Here is a 21006-nt window from a genome sequence, read left to right on the forward strand (position 1 = left end):
TTCCTGCCAAAATGGCCTGCTTAATCAAGTGAAAATAATCTCATGCTATTCTTTGTAGCCCAAGTCTCTCTCCTGACAGGCTCCATTCCTATATTACCAACTGACATCTAGACATCTCCACCATGATATCTTTAAGACATTTCAAATAATATGCCTGAAACAGAACTACTCAACCCCCTCTAAATCTACCTTTCCGCCAAATGCCTCAATTTCTGTTGAGGGTACCAAGAGACTTCCAATAGTCCAGACTCACAAAAAGGAGATATCTCTGACTTTCCTTCCCACCCCATATTCAATCTATAGATAAGTCTAGTCTGTGATAATTTCACAACTTTTCTTCCCTCAGTTCCCTTCTCTCCCATTGACACAGCCCTAAATAAATCAAGCTTTTATATCACCTCTCAATAACTACTACAAAAGCCTCCAGATTTGTCTTCTTATTTCCATTTTCTCCCTTGCCCACTGTAGCCAAATTAATCCTCCTAAAAAGCTCAAGTAGGAGCAGGTTACTCCCTGAACTCAAAAAATATTCAGGTTATCCATTGTCTGTAAGATAACATACACAACCTGGCATATAAAGCCTTTCAAAATCTAGCTCCAGAATTGCTCATTGGCTACATTGGGGGGGGGGGGGGGGGGGGGGAAGAACATGAATCATGTAACCATGGAAAAATATTCTAAATTAATTAAATAAAATTTTCCAGTTAAAAAAAAAATCTAGCTCCAGGTTGCATTTCCAGATTTATTTCACAGTACTTCCCCCTCCTCTCTATTTTAAGACAAAGTGGACTAGTTACTCCAAACTCAACATTCCATCACTCATTTCATGTACTCCCCTACCCCTCCACCTCTTGGAATTCTTAGCTTGATTCAGAGCTTGCTGAATTTAGCCCTCCACTCAAAGCCTTGCCACATGTAATTAATTGCTAGCACTTACTCTTTCCTCAAAATACTTTGATTATCTGTGGTACCATCTATTAGAAAGCAAGCTTGGGAAGGCCAGGGAATGCTTAAATTTTTTGGCTTTGTGTCCCCACTGACTAATGTACACTCTCCTCAGAGCAAATACATTAATGTTTGTTGTATTTCTCCTTTCTATGGTTTTAAAAGTCTGTTACACAATTAAAATTCTAAGCACCAAAACATGGTTCTCATGCCTAAAAATATCTCTTATTGTCTAATTTCTAAAGCCATTTATTTATGCTTAACTTTTTGCAACAGACAATGTAAATAAGGATATTTATCTGTAAAAGATGAACAATCAATGCCGAAGTAGTTTTTTTTACTATAATTATACAATTTCTAAAGATGTAATTCTAGACTTAGAGAAGTTTTCAAATAAAAGTAAAGGAACCTTGGGCATAAATTTCATCCCCAGTCCCAATTCCATAATTCTGCCTAAATCAATTAAATGTTCTAAATACTGATCCAGGGGGGTGGAAATAAAAACTGCAGTTTATGTCCACTGAATATTTACCATTTTCAAACTTAAATGTTTATATAAATATTTAAACCAAGGGAGAAAAAGTACAACCATAAAAAACAATACTACCCTAATAATCATCAGTCTACAACATATTTTTTTTTAAGTAGTACATCAAAAATTAATTTGAGGGACAGTTATGTGGCTCAGTAGATTGAGAGTCAGGCCTAGGTCCTGGGTTCAAATTCTAGTCTCAGACACATTCAAGCTGTGTAATCTGAGCAATCACTTAACCCCCATTGCCTAGCCCTTACTACTCTTCTGCCTTGGAACCTATACATTGGTTCTAAGATGGAAAGGATATAAAAATTTTTTGTCTACTTTTCCATTTTGGTAAATAGAAATTTTCAAGATTCAAAATAATCTACTGGAATATTAATGAAACTTCAGAACTTTTAAGAAACATAATAGAAAGCATACTAGACTTGCTGTTCAAATCCTTGCTTTAACATTCTCTGACTGTATGGCCATAATCAGTCACAGCCTCAGTTAATGCTAATTACATTTCCATTCTACTTCATTGTAGTTGGGAGGAAAAGAACTTGTAAACCTTAAAGCACTATATAAATGAGATTTATTATTCTAAATTAACCTAAAGATTATGTTTTTAAAACTTGACATTAATAAGCATTATTTTAGACAATTATGTGAAATAAAAAAACAGCTGGCTTTTATAAGTCTTAACTCTTTTACATACTGTTTAAAAGCTAAACAGAAAACAATTTGTAAACTCTTTAAGGTTTTTTAAAACCATGATTTATTAATGGACAAATTTCCTTTATTTCTTACCACTAATTTTATTGTCCATCAAAGGGAGGATGTAGGAAAATCCTTTTCTTTGCTATATTTCTTAGTAGTTTCATTTGGTTCATGACTTTATATTATAATCTTTTGCTTTCACTTATGTCTGCATATATTAAAAATAAGACTAAGTCTCCCCCCATAATGAATATGTATAATCAAAAATTGGCTGTAAACACATATCATAATAAATTGTTAATAGCTAAATCAAAGACAAAAAAAGAACACCGGTGATATGGAAAAAGCACACAAATGATATGTGAGTGGTACAGTTTTGCTGAATGGAAAAATGCCACAAATTAAGTGCATATGAAAGATGAGAAAAAGATTCCTACCTTTAAACCGACTGCTATAAGATCTGTAACAACACTGTATGGGGAAAAAATGAAGAGAAAATGGAAAACAAAGTTAGAGAGCAAGTATTACAAGGGCAGAGGTAAATAAGGTTAAAGGAAGAAAGAAAAACATTGTTATAATGTAAATAAAAGTGAAAATGTGATGAGTAGTGGAATGTTTTTGCAAAGGAAATTCGACTGACAGACTAGTAACACACAAGAACAAAGCAAAGCTCTAAAGAGATAGATAAGAAATATGTAAATCAAATTCCTTGCAATCATTTCTACAAAAAAAAAAAACCACAATTGTTACCTATGTAGAAATATTAGTTAAAATTTTTAGCCATTTGCCTTTATTCTTCAACCTGGCCTTCAAAATAAAAACTGCCCAAATTTTTTATCTTCAAAGTCAAATTGATATGTTATTTTTGAAGGTTTAACAATAACTCAAAAGACTTAGAATTCCCTTGTCTCACTAGAATAGTAACAAGATACTGTCATTATTTAAATCAATAAAACATCAAATTTCACAAATGATTCCAAAACACATTATTTTCAAAAGTATACAAATTAATAAAGTCCTAAACTCCAAACAGCTCCAAGAAGGAAAGGGAAAAAAGGCAATTCTGAATTTCAGGTAATTCAGCTGGGACTTGGGCAATACATAGTGACTTAAAAAAAAAAAGGGTAACTCAAAATTTGAATTAATGGTCCAACATTTTAAATCAAATAGTCAGAGCTTTTTTCAGGCTGTGGGAAACCCTAAAATTTTAATTAAACCCCCAGGACAAAATCATGAAAGGTCTAGAACCACACCTTTTCAAGGTGGGGCAGGACCTTTATAATTAATGTTCTGTGACATACCAACAAAATTAATCTATTGAACCATAAGCAGAGTACCATCAATTAAAACATATCTCCATATACTCTTAAGAGAAAACTGTAACTGCACAAACTGAAAATTCCACATATTGAGTGAGCATCACACCTGAAATTCTAAGGCCCTACAACATAAAAGGGTTTGTTTGAAAACAAAAAAGTCACACCTGATTTTGAATCTTAAAATTCACTGACCAAAAAAATTATTTTTACTAAATAACCTCAACTTTGGCTTACTTTACACTAATATGACAAGTTTTTGTATAATTACTTTTTGTCTAATATGAATTAAAGTATATATATTTACTTTGATTACACAATGAACACTTTTCAGTATGTACCTATCAAATGCCCCACTCTTAAAGTCTTTAAAAAAACTCATACCAAGCTTTAAAAAAAATGTACTAGTATTTAAGTATCACCTCCTGCTGGACGAGCCCCAATACTACAATTAAGAAGTCAGTAGTTTTCATTAAAGGTCAGTCAAATTATCTGAATTATAATTTAACAATTCACATTCACAATTAAAAGATCCCAATATACCAGTTGCTTTTACCTACCCACTTTCTAACACAGCTGTGGTGCTTCTTCAATTATGGCTAGGACATTAGTTCATCTTTTTTTTTTTTTAAACCAAAGGGAGAGCCAGCCCTCCTGTCTCAGCACTGACAAGTTATAAAAACTAGTTAACTTACATCAACCACTCATCTAATTGAACAGAATCCCCATTACTTTGCTCCTAGTAAAAAAACAACCTTCAAGTCGAAGCACTTCAAGTAAAGCAAACAAGTCTACAAAATTCTAAGTCATTTCAGTATGATTTGAAGACACTTGCTAAACTTATTAAGTCATGAAACTAGTCGTAGCATTGTAAAAATGTTTTTTTTTTAAATCTTCAAATTACTTGTGTGATATCCTGTATCCATATTCACTCTGCAGTCAACTGAGCTAATCAGAAATAGTAAAAGAAGGGCTTAGCATACTAAACCTACAGGAAACATCAAATGAGTATACATTATAGAAAAGAGACAACTTTTTACATGGCATTGTAACTACCATCACAACCATATAGTAAACACTAGACACAAGATTTAATTAGCAGTGTATTAATTACTGTTTTATCTCTTTACTGTAAAACCACCAAAATTTTATTTTCTTTATACGTCTAAGACTTTTCAAAAATTTTTCACCAGAAATTGACCACCTGTGGGAATGCTGAACAAAACTCAACACCAGAGTGAAATGATTTTATCGTTCCTGTAAGAGTAGCAGCCGTTATTATCATTGCAGTTCTTATTACGTAAAAAAATATAGGGGGCAGCTGGGTAGCTCAGTAGATTGGGAGCCAGGCCTAGAGATGGGAGGTCCGGTGTTCAAATCGGACCTCAGACACTTCCCAGTTGTGTGACCCTGGGCAAGTCACTTGACCCCCATTGCCTAGCCCTTACCACTCTTCTGCCTTGGAGCCAATACAGTGTTGACTCCAAGACGGAAGGTAAGGGTTTAAAATATATATATAACGCGTTGCAGCCTACTCACCCTTTCACCAATGGCCTAACATCCCAATCCAGGACAAAAATCTTCACTTCCCTCTTAACTTCCCCATTTCCCCCAAGAACCTTCTCCATAAATATTCCGAGTCCATGACTTAAGCACATTTCAAGGCCAAAAGCGTTTCTCTTTTGTTTCCCAGTTAAAAGGGGTGCCTTTCTATGGATTCGAAATCTATTCCCAATATTTAAAAGCATACGCCCCCTCCCCTCCAAAAAGAGATCTACACAAACTCCTCTTTCCGCATAATTTGCTTTAGTTTGCTGGGCCCGGGAGAGCCAAACCTGCGAGCTTCCTTCATCTACCCAGGAAAGAGCAACTCCCAAAGAAAAGTGAAAGTCGCATCCACCCCCAAGACACAACCCCAAGCAGCAGCAAGAGCAGCCGCGGCTCAGCGGCTCCTCCTCCTCCTCCCCAGCTCTCCAAACACCGTACACATACACACCATTTTCTAAGCGGAAGTGATCTGGGGGCAGTGGGGAAGGAACACCAACTCCAACTCCGGATCTCTGGCTTTCCAGATGTCTCAACACAGCAAGACGTGACTCTGGTTAGTCAGCCGAGGGGGAAAGGGAAGAGGGGGAGGGGGAGAGAACAGGACCTGGAGGACTCGCCTTCAACCACTCCACTTACTCTAATCACAGAAGTTCCGTGCCCAACCTGGAGCGGGCGAGGAGGGGAGGGGACTGGAGGGGGCGTGGAATGGGAGGGTAGCGAAGAGGGAGAGGGAGTGGGAGGAGGAAAGACGGGGAAGTGGGGGGAGGGGAAAAGGGAAAGAAGAGGGAGAAAAGCAGGAAGGCGAGATGGAGAAAAGGAAGGGGAAAAAAGATGAGGAAGGAATGGAAGGGTATAGGGAAATGGAGACGAGGAGGAAGGAAGGGCGAAAAAAGGGTGGAAGGGAGAAAAGGAGAAAGAAGGAATAGAAGAGAGAGGAGAGAAGGGAGAGCAAAAAGGGAAAGTGTGTTTAAGAAGTCCCGATACAGTCCGAATCCTCTTCAGTCCCAAACGAAAAGCTCCACGGGGATTAGCTCTTTTCCCTAGAGAGCTGCACAGCAATCACCCCACCCGCCCGGGCCCAGCCGCCAGCAGCAGCTCCACCTCAGTCACCCGCGCACACACACCCCCTTCCCTTCTTCCTTCCCTTCCTCAGTCCCAACCACCCCACCCCGCCCCCGCCCCCAGCTCAGCGGCGCCCCCTCTCAGCCTCGGCGCCCCGCACTACCAAGAGGGGGTGTATGGGGGAGGGAGGAGACAACAGAGCGCGGAGAGGAAGCCGAGCGAGACCAAAGGGGAAGCGGGAGAATTACCACCCCCATCGCCCCACGCCCCCTCCCCCGCACACACGGCGCCGCGCCCAGTCTCGAGAAGATGAGGGGACTCCAGTGCCCTCTCCCCAGCTTCCATCCGGCAAAGCGCCGGGGCTGGCGCTGGGATGGCGGGAGCTGGGGGGTTGGGGGGGCGAAAGGTTCAAGAAGGGAGCGGGGCTCAGCCGCATTCCCCCAGCCGGCTCCACTCGGGAGCAGGGAGCCCGCCTGCACTTACCCATCCATGGCCCAGGAAGATCAGGATAGCTCGGGCGGGAGGGAGAGAGGCCACGGGGGAAGTCCTCGGGCCGGCGGGCCTGGCGCAGCACAATGAGCAGCAGCCCAGGGATTCGAGGGCGTGGACGCCGTAGGCGGCGGGAGAGGGGAGGGAGCCTTGGGAGGAAAAGGCAGCCGGACTCTAGATCAGGCCGCTCCGGGGTGGAGGGGAGCGGTGTCTCTCTCCAGAGCACCCAGCCCCCTAGCCAGCCGGGGAAGGAGAGAGCTAAAGAAGGAGGAGCGGAGAAGGGAGCGCGCCCCCGTCACCGCCTCGGGACCGGCAGCTCCTCCGCCCGTCACGAGGCTGCCAGGCGCGCCCGCGCGCGTCCCCGCCCACGAGAACAGACTCTGCACCCCCGCCTGGCTGCGCGAGCGCGAGCCTTTCAGGTTCCCTCCTCCGCCCAGTTTCCAGACGCTCAGCGCGTACTCGCGCCTCTCCCCACAACCCCTCCCAGCCCCAGCCGGCGCGCGCGTGCGCGCATCCTTGTGCAACCTAGCTCGCCCCACCCCAACCTCCCTTCTCCCCCGCCGCGCCCCACCTCCTTTCCTGTTTCTTAGATTCGTGGAGAAACGAGCGAGCAAGCTTCTGCCTCTGTTCTTCCTTCTTTCTTTCCTTCCTTCCGTCTTTCCCTTTTCTCCCAACTCCCACTCCAGGAAGAACATTCAACTCTACTTCACCCAACTACCTAAACCTAAAGAGAAAAGGGCGATGAGTTTGGTGTCCCTACCACCTGGAGAAATTGCAACCCCCTCCTTCCCCCCACTACCCGTGATTCTGGAAGGAGGTACTCCTGGCCGGGCAGGAGCGGTGCCTTGGAAAATTCCCCCCTGCACACGCACACACACCCACGCCCCATGTCTAAGGGTTTCTCTTGGTAAAGAACGAGCAGTGTCGGCTCAGAACAATCTGGGGCTCCTAATAGCCCTTCATTTCAGTTATACGTTCTAAAGTCTGTAGTCAGGCACCACCAGGAAGGGAGGGGCAGTCAAACCGCGGATAAACAGCTAACACACCCCGATGGGTTTGGTACTTACCCCAAACCGCTCCTGTCCGAAGAAAATGCCCCATTTTTGAGGTTCCCAGGACTGAAGCGTCACCATATCCATGTAGCTTTCTCGAAAGGAAACGCAGTTTCGGTTGTAAAATTCAACAGGCATCAATCAGGCACCTAAGAAGGGCAAGAAAGCAAACGAGCACAAGAAGCTTAAACTAAGCTGGAATCAGACGGTTAGCCGTGGATTCTGGCAGTTCAAATCAATGTGCGCGGCTTAAAATCATAGAATGACAGAAAGATTGGGTGCAGAACACGAGAACATTTGAGCCTATTTTTAGCCTCGTGCTTGCTCTCCTATTACTTACTGCCTAAGCTTGAATTAAAATGTAAGATGGAGAAACTATCCGAGTTAAGGATGCGTCATGAAATGGGAGATCGACTCTAGAAGCTTGGGTTGAAGATAGGCAATGCTTGAATCTCCCCAACTCGCCCATCCCCGATAGCTTCCCACCCTGCTCAGCCTAGAAAATACCGTGAAGGAAGAGGCAGAATAGACTTCGTGGGCTTAGTCCCAGAGATCCGGACCAGGTGGTAGGAATTGCTCAGAGGCAGATTTAGGGTGGACTTCAGGGGAAAGTTCTAACCACTGGGGCGGTGCACAAGTGGAATGGCCTGCCTAGAGAAATGGCGGGCTCCCCCTTTCCCAGAAGGGCTGGATGATCTCTGTTGAGGATGTTACAGAAGGGATACTTGGTCAGGTAAGGTTTGAACTAGATATCCTTTAAGGTTCTTTTATATGGCTGAGATTCTGTAGTCTTCACACTATAAAGGTGTCTCGTCACACTACTACTCTCAAATCTTCGCTGGCTCCCACTTTTATCTGACCCACTAACCAAAGTACAGCCAGTTTGTGTCGGAGGTACCAAAGACTTGGGGCCAATTCTTTAACCACTACACCTTGCTGTGTCTAGCTAGCTAAGTGGAAACTAATAGCTCATATTTATATAATCCTTTTAGGTTTGCAAAGTGCTTTACATACCTCTCAATTGAACCTTACCACAACCCCGTGAGGTCGATATTATTATTATTATGGTTAAGATTTTTTAAAAATTGATATGGGCTAGGTAAAAAGAGGAGGGAGTAGGGGATTTCTGGTATAGGGAAAAGAGTAGTAAAGGTTTGAGGTGGGAGAATAGTTTGTATTGGGGAATCACAATATTTCAATTTGGCTAGATTGCATATAAAGGAAAGTAGTGCTGTATACTATTATAACCAGACTCTAGGGCTTTGAATGCCAGGCTAAAGAGTTTTAACTTTGATCAAACACTTAATTTTTGACTCCTGGAAGTTAGGGACAATTTATCTTTGTATATCCCTCATATGGAATAAGGCAATAAAGTAGTAAAATAATGTAATTCACATAGTAGCCACATATTGAGATGTTTATTTTATAAAGTCCTTTTTAGATTTTTTTTATAGTTCTCATGCTTATCAGTCTTAATTGCATTTTAATTTTAAATTAGATAATATACAATAAACCTACTACTGGAGGAAATTTAGCTTGATTCCAGTTTTTTGCATTTACAAAATAACATTGCCAGGAAAATTTTTTTTTGTTTTTTATTATACTTTCAGGGTCCAATAGTGGGATTAAAAAATAAAAAGAAACTTTTGTAAGTGGTAAACTTTTGTATTAAAAAAGAATTTTTGTAACTTTTATTGGGTAAAACGAAACTGCTATCCAAAACATTTCTACAAACTTTAAAATTCCACCAGTAATGAAGTTAGTTTTTTCTTCAGGACTCTGCTAAAACTGAGTTTCATCCTTTTGAATTATTTTTATTAATTGAATGGATAAGAAGCGGACGGATAAGAAGTGGACAATCTATTCTTAAGACATACATTCTGCACTAGTCGTTCACAGCTACATAACCGGGATATATCATAGTCACCTCCTATTATAGATCATCAGAGCCATTTTTTCCAGCAAGGCACTGTTCAAATGCACTGTTTTTTGTTTGTTGTCTTTCTTCAAAAGGAGAGTCCGGGTTAAAAAAGGGCATATTTCTCTTGAAGATTTTTAAACTGGTAATAAGCACAAGATGAAGAAGCTCAACTGTTTCTGGACATAAGAAATGACATCAGAGATTCGACCCTGACTCAACAGGCATTAAGTCGCCCTGGCAGTTCCTTCATTGGGGTACTAGTACACCCTGCTCAGCCGAACCTGACTCTTTCCATTTAGAGAGAATGGAAAAGCTGAAAGCAAGGATCCAAGAAGTTTGCAGATATCAGATCCATGGTGGGTTCCTGTCCCACTCAGAAGCCAGGTCACAGAACAAATAGCAAAAGGAAAGCCGAGGAGTGTCAAGAGGCCCTGCAGATGGTGGGTCAGAGCCATGTGTGTGATTCTTCACCATTGAGTTCCATACTCCATGGCTAGGGAAAGTGTGCCCTGCCATTGACATCTTCATTGATCATGAAGGCAGTTATTTGCCCATCTCCCCTTTACCTGAAAAAAAGGCCATAAAAGTGGGGAGAGTGGGGAGCAGACCTCAGACAGGAATTGCCAATGAAGGGATAGGCAGACTGTGACTGCCTCTCACCTGGGAATGGTTCCCCTTCTGCCAGAGCCCACTACAGTATGCTGACTTTAAGATGGAGCTCTGAACCTTTGCTACTAGTCAAACACAAATGATATTTGTCATTGGCAGAGAGGGATCCATGCTTGCTTGGACAGTCTGACTAAGAAAGGAGAGCTCATCATTAATGAACTGCTATTCTGGATAGGAGGACAGAAAGAGTAATGCTATGATCTTAATGGTTGGGATTTAAAAAGAAGAGACTGTTAACTAGACAGACAACTTATTTTGGAGACCACTTTATCCTGGACGGAGAAGAGTGGCTACTAATTGATATTTTCAGGAGAGGGTTGATCATCTCATGGTCAATGCAATGTAAGTAGAACCATAGGACTTAACAGAACTTATCTACCTCCCTGTAATACCTAGGGATAAATGAGAAGCATTAAAAAAGGGTTATAGGTTTCCCCAATAAACCAGTAAATGGGAAAAGAAATGTGGGAAGGCTGAACTAAATGGTCACCAAGGAAATCCATAGTAGCGAAAGACAGGAAGAAATCCAGTTTTTCCAGTGTCAGGAGCATTGAAAAAGTCGTAGGCTTTGTTTTAGATATGGGAAGCATCTGGTTTAATACAATATGAAGAACCAGGCTCCCCATAATAAACTATATTTTTGGAACATCTTGGTAATAGATTGCCTAGAATTTGTTGAGAAACTGGAGAGTGGCCCTCCAGAGGTGAGACATCACCAGAATACGTGGTGATTAAAATAGGAAGACCTTTAAAGGAAAGGCTAATGTGCTGGGAAACCATTCCTCTCATGTGGCAAGCAGATGGCAGTGGAAGACAAATCATTCTGGGAGTAATTGATATAGAGGTGGCTGGGGTAGTCTGGGTTGCTATGGTTACAATGGCACACTTCCCACAATGAATGGAACTTGCATCAGTGTAGTTTCCTGGAGCTAGGACCAGCTCAGCTAGGGTCAGGGTCACCTCAGGACCCTCCCCTAGAACTAGCAACAGTTAAGGGGCAAGGGGCCCAGGATCCCTTTCCTTTATTTGCTAGACATTTTTAACAAAGAGAAAGAAGTTCAGTTGCCACCTTTTAAGTTTTCCCACAGAATGCCTTCCCTGACCCTGCAATAGCATATACAGATTCATGTAACAAGAAAAAAGAGTTGATATCTGCAAGCATATATTCAAGGAAAATATGAAGACAGTTTGTCTGACCTCTAGATAAATAGCTCTCAAACTATTTGTTCTCAGAACTTCTTTATACCATCAAAAATTATTCATATCTCAAAAAGCTTTTGTTTATGTGAATGATATTTATCATATTAGACATTTAAATTGATCCATTAAAATAATTTGACTGATTCATTTAAAATGACAATAAACCTGTTACTTATTAACACAAATAACATTTCTATGAAAAATAACTATATTTTCCAAAACAAAAAATTAGTTAAAAGAGTGGCATTGTCTTACATATTTTTTTGCAATTCTAATATCTGCCTTAATAGAAGTCAGCTGTATTCTCTTCTCTGCTTCTGCATTCAGTATGTTAGGATATGTTGTTTTAAAGCATATAAAGAAAATATGGCCCCATAGAGCTATGTAGTTGGAAAGGGGGAGAATATTTTAATAGGCAAGTAATGTCTTAGAATTATTATGAAAATTGTTTTGACTTTGAGGATCCCCTGAAAGGGTCTCCGGGACCCCATGGGGTTCTGGGACCACAACAATTCTAGTTTAGAGGCAGGATTGCCCTTCTATGACCTGTAAAAAGAAGAAGCAGTATAATTATTTGAGTATAGGGAGCTCATCTGAAAAACTCCATCGATTATAGAATACTCACATATTTATATCAAAGCAGATTTGTGAAAAACATATGTAATCTTATAAGATCAAGTTCAAAAAAGGATGGAAACAGGGCAGCTAGTTGGCAAATCTGGCCTCAGACTCTTTCTAGCTGTGTGACCCTGGGCAAGTTACTTAAGTCTTGTTGCCTCACCTTTACCATTCTTCTGCCTTGGAACTAATACATAGTATTGATTCTAAAACGTTTGGTAAGCATTTTTTGTTTTTTGTTTGTTTAAAACCCTTACCTTCTGAGTTGGAGTCAATGCTCCAGGGCAGAAGAGAGGGGTAAGGGCTAGGCAATGGGGGTCAAGTGACTTGCCCAGAGTCACACAGCTGCAAAGTGTCTGAGGCCAAATTTGAACCTAGGACCTCCCATCTCTAGGCCTGGCTCTTAATCCACTGAGCTACCCAGCTACCCCCAGCATTTTTAAAAAATGAATGGAAACCAGCCATTCTTAATTTATCCGGGTATTACAAATAATAAAAATACTTGACATTTATATTTAAAATTTTAAAAGCTCTTTACAAATAAAATATTTCCTACTATTCTTGTGGAGGAAATTAAGTTATAGAATAATTTTACAATCATATTTTCAGATCAGGTTAGACGATGTAACTAAAAAAATAATTATTAATGGATTGATATAAAATAAATGTCTACAGTGGAATACTTCAGGGTTCTGTGCTATTTAATATTTTTATCAAGTTTGCAGATGACACAAAAGATAGGTCAGGATCCAAAATTAACTTCATAGGGCCAACCATTGGGCTGAATCTATTAAAATGAAATTCAAGAAAGATAAATGTAAAGTCACACTTGGGCACAAAAAATCAGCTTCTTAGGTATAAGATGGGAGAGGTATAAATAGACAACAGTTGATCTGAAAAAATTTTAGGTGGGTAGTGTGGACTGCAGACTTAATATGAATTAACAGCATGATGTGGAAGCAAAAAAGCCAATATGCTGAATTTGGAGGGAAAACAAATATAAAATAAACTGCTAGCTAATTTGATTTCTTTTTTTTAAAGAGGAAAAATGAAACTGAAAGTGTCAAAAATGAAAATGAAGAATTCACAGTGAAAAGGAAATAAGCAAGACTCTTATCCAGTTATATGCCAACAAAGCTGATAAATCAAATGGATACATATTTATAAAATACAAAATTTTACAGAACAAGAAATAGAAATTTTATATACCCTGCTCTCAGAAAAATAAATTTAACAAGTCAGGAAGGAAAAGTCTCTAGGACTTGATGAATTTACATATAAATTCTATCAAATGTTCAAAAAAATTTAATTCTAATATTACATAATTTATTTGTCAAAAAATAGGCAGGGGGGAGGGGGGAATATTGTGTGCTCAACCTGACTCAGACTAGTTCCCTGAGTTATTTGAGTCTCATACTGGAATGAAACACTTATAGGTCATTTCAACAGTTAATAAAAGGAGGTTTACTGGTTTATTTAGCCATAGCATAGAAAAAAAGATATTCAACAAGGATGTAGAACTTAGCTCTAGTTAATGAAACTTTGGTCAGCAAGGTAGAGTGTGGTGACTCAGACACCTTGGGATATTTACCAAGGCTGAATGACTGAAAATCTATGATTATATTGAAATATAGCTATTGAAAGATTTTTAAAAGTTTATAAACTCTTGGCTAAAAAAACCTTACTTTAAAGAGATAGAAAAAAATAGCAACAAAATTCATCTAGAACAAAAGGTCAAGATTCTTAGGGTAAATCTTTTTTTTAAGTCAAAGAATTTTTAAGGGAAATAACAAAAAAAGATGGCTATAAAAGGAATAGCTCTCAAGCTATACTACATAGCAATAAATGTCAAAATTATTTAGTAGTGGTTAAAAAACACAAGAGTTTATCAATGGAAGAGATTAAGTAAACAAGTCACAAAAGCAATCAAATTGAGTAGCATAGTGTTCAGTAAACCCACAAACTCTAGCTATTGGGTTGAGAAATTCTTATTAAACAAAAATTGCTGAGAAAACTCAAATGCAGATTGGCAGAAATGAAATTTAGATAAACCACTCATACCAAATACCATTAAATTCTAAATTGAGACATGCCCTGGATATTTAATATTGTCATAAACTAATGGAAAAGCAGAAAAGAATGTACCTTTCATAACTATGAATAGGGAAAGAATTCTTACTTACAGAAGGGTTAGAGAAAATCACTTGAGATGAATGAACTATTTTGATTACATAAAAGTTTTTGCACAAACAAAATCAATGCAGTAGGAATTAGAAGGGAGATAGTTAACTGGGAAAACTCTTCATAGAAAATTATTCTGCTAAAGGCATGACATATATAGATATTGGAAATAAATGTCAGTATAAAAATTCTTAAGGCCATTCACTTACAAATAGATCAATAGTCAAAGGACATAAATATAATGAAAGAAAAGAAAAAAGGAGGAGAAAGGAAAAGAAGGAGGGAGAAAGGGAAGGAGGGGGAAAAAAGGCAAGCTGTCAACAAGTATACAAAAAATGCTCCAAATTTCTAAGAAAAAGAGAGGTGCAAATTAAAACAAGCCTGAGGTTCTACCATATACCTATGATACTAAGGATAACAAAAGAGGAAAATTACAATTGTTGGAGATTCTTTTAGAGTAAAAACACATTACTACATTGTTGAAGATTCAGTGAAATGATCTTAACCACTGTGAAGTATGAATCAGAATTTCTTTGTGTAGCATCAGCCTTTTGAAACATAAACAGCAGTTTTTCTCAATTCATCAAGATCCATTTCAGGCCACTTTGGGCAATGAGTTCTAAAATAATCCCTGATCATTTTGCAAGACTTATTGACAAAGCATTTTCTAATTTGTCTTGTGTAATTTTCTTTAGAAAGATCAAAGTCTAGGTATTAACTCCCAAACTCAATGAGCCTATCGATGAATCTAGAGGGTGTCTCTATCATTTTACTTAAGTTTTTTTTCAAATTCTGTCCATTTATCTGTGGTTTTCAGAGCACTCTCTCTTATTACAGTTAGAAAGGCCTCCCTATAACAATATAGTTGTAAATAAGCTTCAGAGATGTTATAGCCCCATCTGGGATCTTGTGATGGCCAGTGTGCTGCATTGTGCCCCCTGATTTTATTAACATGAGAAATTATTTCATTTTTTTTTCACCTCCCATTAGGAAATCCTGGAGTAGATTTTCAACATCTGTGTAAGATGGATCATAACAAAAAAAAATATGTCAGTTGTCTTTTTCGTTATCACAAAGGGATCTGCTTCAAAAGTGGATACATTGCTTGCCAATTCATTTATGTCTTGGGGAGTAAAAGGAATATGATGTCTTAGTGTCATCACATCCCCATTGTATCCTATTTCAGGCACTTCCCTTAAGGGGAAAAGGTATTTATTTGAATTAGGTAATGGCAGTCAGCTTGGGGAGGAACAGTTTTGTTAGAAGGATAAGATTTCCTCAGGGCTGGAATTGGTCTTGGGGTGGGAGAAGAAACAGGAGAAGATGGGATTTCAGGAGAAGGATCTTGGGAAGTAAGGTCAATCAAGAATTGCACAGCACAAAAGAGGTAGTTCTGCAGCTGAGCTATAGGAGAGGGGTCTTCCATCTTTATTTCAGAGGAAGGGCTTTACTCATTTAGAGGTTCAGGAACAGGCTTGTAAAAATCAGACATGTTTTGGGTATGGTCAGTATTTGCCATTTGACCACGTAAAAAGCATCTGAAATTGTCTAATTGGATTTGCGTGTCTGCCTACATCACAGCTTTAATTTTTAGTATGGTAGCATTTCTTGTCACAACATTTAGGAATAGAAAAATAAAATTACCTAAGAACATAAGGAATAGGAGGCATTCTGAAACCTTTAAGGTTCCTAATTGTTCAAAATCCAGAAAACTTTCATGTAATATAGCATCCATTTTTTAAATTTATTTATTATATATATATTTTTTATTTCTTAAATTGCTTATAATTCTGGTTTTAGTCAGTAGATGGAGCTATGGCTAGGGATTAAAGTCAAGGTGTGAAAATTAAAGGTAAGGGTGTAGTCCCTTTAAGAATGTCACACCTTGATTTGATTAACTTCTTGATTGGAGGGTGGGAGAGAATTAACTCCTTTTGTTGTAGGCTAAGTATAGAAGGGGCAGCTAGAAGCAGCTGACTTCCCCCTCAGGGTGAAAAACACTAGAATCATGTGCTTCTACCTCCTGCTTACAGGAAGCAGTTTCTGGGCAGCTTTCTTGAGTTGGTCACATGTCAAAAAGGTTTTTATAAATTATTTTTACCTTATTTGGGCTGTGAAAGCCTCTTAGGGTAAAGAGGACCAGTTTTTTGTTGTTGTTACTTTAACACTACTCTTCCTCACTGATCTCTCCAGGTTTTACTTCTCACTTAAGTTAAACTCTATAGACTGTGGGATTTGGAAAAAAGAAAACAGATTTTCTGTTGGGGCAAATAGAGGACTATTTTACCCCTCTTAAGAAGAGTGAAAGCTTTTCCTCACAGGTTTTTGTCCTCACAGCTAATTAAGAGACAAGACAACATAGCTAAAAGATAGAATCTTTCTCAAGGTGAGAACTTGAGGTTCTGCTAATTGGATTGTTTGGGGGGTGGAATTAGTTTCCCCAGGTGAGGCCTCAGGGTCCAGCCGGGAAAATTAAAGGCAGTTGTGCTATATTTGTTTTTAAGAGAAAAAAGGGGAAAAAAATTGAATTTACCTTCCGTAAATGATTTGTGTAGACTCAAAATAAGCTAATAAAAGCTGACTTAGGGATAGTCACAAAAGTAAAGGAAAAGTTTAGGAAAGTTAAGAAGATTGAGGGTATTTCGTCACAACCAACATGGTCTGCCAATTAAAATGTATGGGGGAAATGGGGTTAATTTTAGAATGGTTGGATTTGATTATTTAAGAGTATGGTCACCAGGGATTTAATTAATTCCAAAGAGATTTTATTTACAATTTATCTACAAAATATAGAAAGAGTAAAGTAAGAAATCAGAGAGAGGATAAGGTAAGATATCTAGCCTTAACACTAAGTAATTTACAGGGCAGGGAGAGTTAGTTCTTAACTGAAGGGACCTCAGCCCGAAGCCCTGGGGATGCAGGGAATCTCTCTCAAGAGGATAGGTCTCTCCTGAGGTTAGTCTCCTCTGAATATCCAGCTATTAAGAGTCAGCTTTTCATTCACCATGTGTCAGTCTAAAAGAACAGGATCTCAGGTCTAGTCAGCAGATCCTTCTGCCTCTCTTCACCAGCCTCAACTCAAAAGCATGAAGAATTGAATTTCTTCAGGAAGTTGTCACTCCCTTTTAAATATATTTTCTATTGTGTCACTTCCTGTGTCTTCCCCTAATTTTAGGTCTACCAATCACAGTTGACTCTCTGCTCTAGGACTGCCCAGAAGGCAGTCAGTCAATTCTGATTCATCACCCACATGGGTCACAGACCTCCCACTAAAATGATTAAATGGGATATTTATACTTTTGGGGATTAGATCTAAAAATGGGCAGATCTCTATATTCAACTTTTAAGTAAGGTGTTCTAAAAATAGTCAGGGGTTACAATTTAATCTTCACAATCAGGGTAGAGTTAAATTTAATATTCACATTTTAAATTGAGCAACCAAAACTGAAAACACTCCTACTTAACACTTTGTAAGCCATCAAGTAAGAGAATTCACAAAATGTAAGGAATTAAATAAAAAGTTTGACTAAAATATGTGAGAATTCTAAAATAATATGGTGGTCACCAATTTAAAATAGTATAGCTTAAGTCAAAATAATTTTTAATAGCTTTTAATTACAAAAGGGTGGAAAGAATAAAAGTAGAAAAATACAAAAAGAGGGTAGAGAAGATGTCTACCCTATCACACTAAATATGGCTCCATTGCTTGGCTCAGCCCAGAGTTCCATCCACATGGCCTCCTCCAAGAAGGGAAGGCCTCTCTGAAACTAATCTCTTTTCAGACACCAGGAAAAGAAGGCCAGCTACTTACTCACCCAAGAGGCAGTCTTCAAGAGGCAGGTCACCAGTTGAAGATGACTACCAAAGATGACCATGACCTCTAGCCTAAGAATATCAGGACTTTTATAGACCTTTTTGTCCCTTCCCCTCTTCACAGGGGCCAATCACAGCTTCCAAATTGCCTAGCACTCCCCTGGGGGGCAGTGTCTCCGGGATTCATCCCTCTCATCCTCTGAAGGGGCCAACTCTCATCATAGGCCTCAGAAGATGTCAACTTTTTATCATAGGATTCACAAGTTTTTTATTGATTGGGTTAAAAGGGTGGAGCTCTCCAAGTAAGTGACTTGTGGCTTACAATGTGTAGAGTTGGGGTGTTTTCAGTTTTGGTTGATCAATTTAAAAGTTGCTGATGCTAGACAAAGAAAGTGTAATTCTCACTTCACAATTTCCCCCTGTGATTCTTTGGGATACTAGTTTCCCCAATGAATCATTAAATATAACCAGTTTATACTTCTAAAGATCTTCTAGCTACAAGTGCATACTGTATTGCACTTTTCTAAGAGGAAACTACAGAGATAGAGATAAGAGGGAAATAGAAGAGAGAGAGAATAAAACCAATGTTTGCTAGGCACATTGACAAAAAATCCAATTAAGGGGCAGTCCCCTTTGGCTTAAGAGTTTATACTCAGAATAAATGTGTTCAACCCCCTTCAGTTCAATCAATTACACCCCAAAGTGCATTCTGGATCTTCTTGATGCAGCGGAGGTTTCTTCATGGCACTTTCTCCAAACAGTTCATTTTCTTGATTCAAGGAGTTATCAAGCTTTGTTTCCTAAAATGTTTTCTCAAAAATTTTTTTAAATCTTGGATTTTATGAAAATTATACACCACTCTGAAATGTATTGGAACTATTCCCCCAAAGACACCAAACTGTTCATACCCTTTAACCTATGTCAAAGAAAGAAGGAAAAAACTTATATGGGCAAGAACATGTACAACACTGCTTTGTGCTGTTAAAAGACCTGGAAATAGTGGCTTTCATGCATTGAGCAATGATTTTTAAAATTATAGTATATGAACATAATGAAATATTATACCATAAAAAATTATCAAAGGGATGAATTCAGAGAAACCTAAAAGGACTTTTATATGAATAGATGTAAAAGGAAATGAACAGAACCAATGGAACAATTTATACAGTATTTACAACTATAGAATAAAATAACTGTGAATGATTTAATACTATGATCAAGAGAAACACCAATCATGCATCCAAAAGACTGTTTCTGACCTCTTGGCAAAGAGGTTATGGACTAGAAGTACAACATGAGACATACATTCCCAGACAGAGGCCAATGTATTTTTTACTTCTATGTTACAAGGAAAGACTTTGGATGAGGAGAAAAGTTAAAGAATAGTCATTATAACAATTTGTGGAGCACTTTAGTATTTACAAAATGCTTTACATCCATTATCTCATTTTATCATTACAATAATCCTGGGACATTGGTGCTATTATTAGCCCTATTTTATAGATGAAGGAACTAACCTTGAGAGAGTTTGAGTAATTAGTAACTCAGCTAATAGGTGTTTGAGGGAAGATTCAAAATCATGGCTTCCCGATTCCAAATCTAGCACTGTACGTGTTTCCCTAGCTGCCTCTCAAGTAGTAACTGTTGAGTCATTTTTAGTCATGCCCAACTCTTCCTGACCCCATTTGGGATTTTCTTGGCAAAGAGACTGGAGTAGTTTGCCATTTCCTTTTCCAGTTCATTTTACAGATGAGAAAACTAATAGTATTAACTAAAAAAAAAAAGTGATGCCTGGCCTTGGAGCCTGATTGTAATGCTTCCTCCTAAAACTGAATATACAACAATATGATAGCTTGAGATGAACAGTCCAAGAGAAGCAACATCAGCCCAAATTGAGAGAATCTTCCTCACAATGCCACATAAATAATATCCTTTCAACATCACAAGGCAACATACTTGTAGTTCTATTGTCACCATATTTTTGCTACTAATAACATCAATACCACCTAGACCAAATACTTATTGTTTAATTATGAGCCCATATGTTTTTCTTCTCAGGCCCCTAACAAAAAAACTTTTAGGATTCTAATATTTCCCCACCTCTAATTTGTTACTTTTGATATCAGACATCTAAATAAGTCAGTGAAACAAGAGGGACATTTAATAAATGCATGCTTTATTATGAGGTTCTAAATGCTTGTTATAATCAATTGTGATTTTTTGAAAGCTGTACCAACAGAGCATACCTTATGACAAGTCCCACACAACTAATAAAAAATTATTTTTCGCCAACATAAGACTGAAAATGTCATTTTCCTATTCTATTGACTCAAGAATGAGCCATAAAATGTTCTTTTTGGCTTTTCAAACTCTCCAGACTTGCCTCAACATACTATAATTCTAGAATCCACCTGTTTGGCATTATAGAAAGGCAGGATTGTTACAGAGAATTCTGGGAGAAAGACACCAGAAATAGAAGGAAGGAAGGAAGTTTATTATGTGGCATCCTTCATCTTGGTATTATAGAAAGGTGGGATTTAGGATCTTTGTCGTAGAGAATTTTGAGAGAAAGATATTGAAAATATAAGTTAGGGAGAAAGTTTGTTGTGTGGCATCCTCCATCTTGGCACTGTAGAAAAGTGGAACTTGGGATCTTTGTCGTAGAGAATTTGAGAGAAAGATACTGGAAATAGAAGTTAGCAAAGAAGTTTGTTGTAGCAGGATCTATTTTGGCGTTGTAGAAAGGTAAGATTTAGGGTCTTTGTCGCAGAGAAATCTGGGAGAAAGACACTGGAAATAGAAGTTAGCAAGGAAGTTTATCGTGTGACATCTTCCATCTTGGCATTATACACTTTGTGTTACATTCTGCCTCATCCTCACCCCACAACTTTTCTTTTCAAAGAGTCTGTGACCAGCTCCTATATTATCACTGCTGAATCTGATGAGGGGGTGTTG

The 21006-nt window shown here is 38.7% G+C and overlaps 1 protein-coding gene and 1 long non-coding RNA gene across 18 annotated transcripts in view; one reads left to right on the forward strand and one right to left on the reverse strand.

Annotated features, from left to right (window-relative positions):
• PTBP3 (polypyrimidine tract binding protein 3) overlaps nt 1-8132 on the reverse strand; it is a 105171-nt gene extending 97039 nt beyond the window's left edge. For 8 of the 17 annotated variants that reach the window (XM_007498162.3, XM_016423854.2, XM_056806610.1 and 5 more), the window contains exon 1: nt 2620-2639. Coding sequence is in view for 4 of the 17 variants with exons in the window: in XM_007498156.2 (XP_007498218.1) it covers nt 7665-7787 (123 nt within the window). In the remaining 13 variants the exon portion in view is untranslated. Of the gene's footprint in view, nt 1-2619; nt 2654-5494; nt 6052-6591; nt 6944-7664; nt 7799-7989 lie in introns of those variants that run through there. The other 9 variants (XM_007498161.2, XM_007498160.2, XM_056806605.1 and 6 more) reach the window with 7 other exon arrangements.
• Nucleotides 8133-8213: 81 nt separating this feature from the next.
• Nucleotides 8214-14537, forward strand: LOC130455634 (uncharacterized). The gene is made up of 2 exons (XR_008913733.1): nt 8214-8382; nt 9663-14537. It is a non-coding gene; the product is annotated as an uncharacterized LOC130455634 (long non-coding RNA).
• The last annotated feature ends 6469 nt before the right edge of the window (nt 14538-21006 follow it).

The sequence above is a fragment of the Monodelphis domestica genome, chromosome 7 (genome assembly GCF_027887165.1).
Source record: "Monodelphis domestica isolate mMonDom1 chromosome 7, mMonDom1.pri, whole genome shotgun sequence".
Classification (NCBI taxonomy): domain Eukaryota; kingdom Metazoa; phylum Chordata; class Mammalia; order Didelphimorphia; family Didelphidae; genus Monodelphis; species Monodelphis domestica.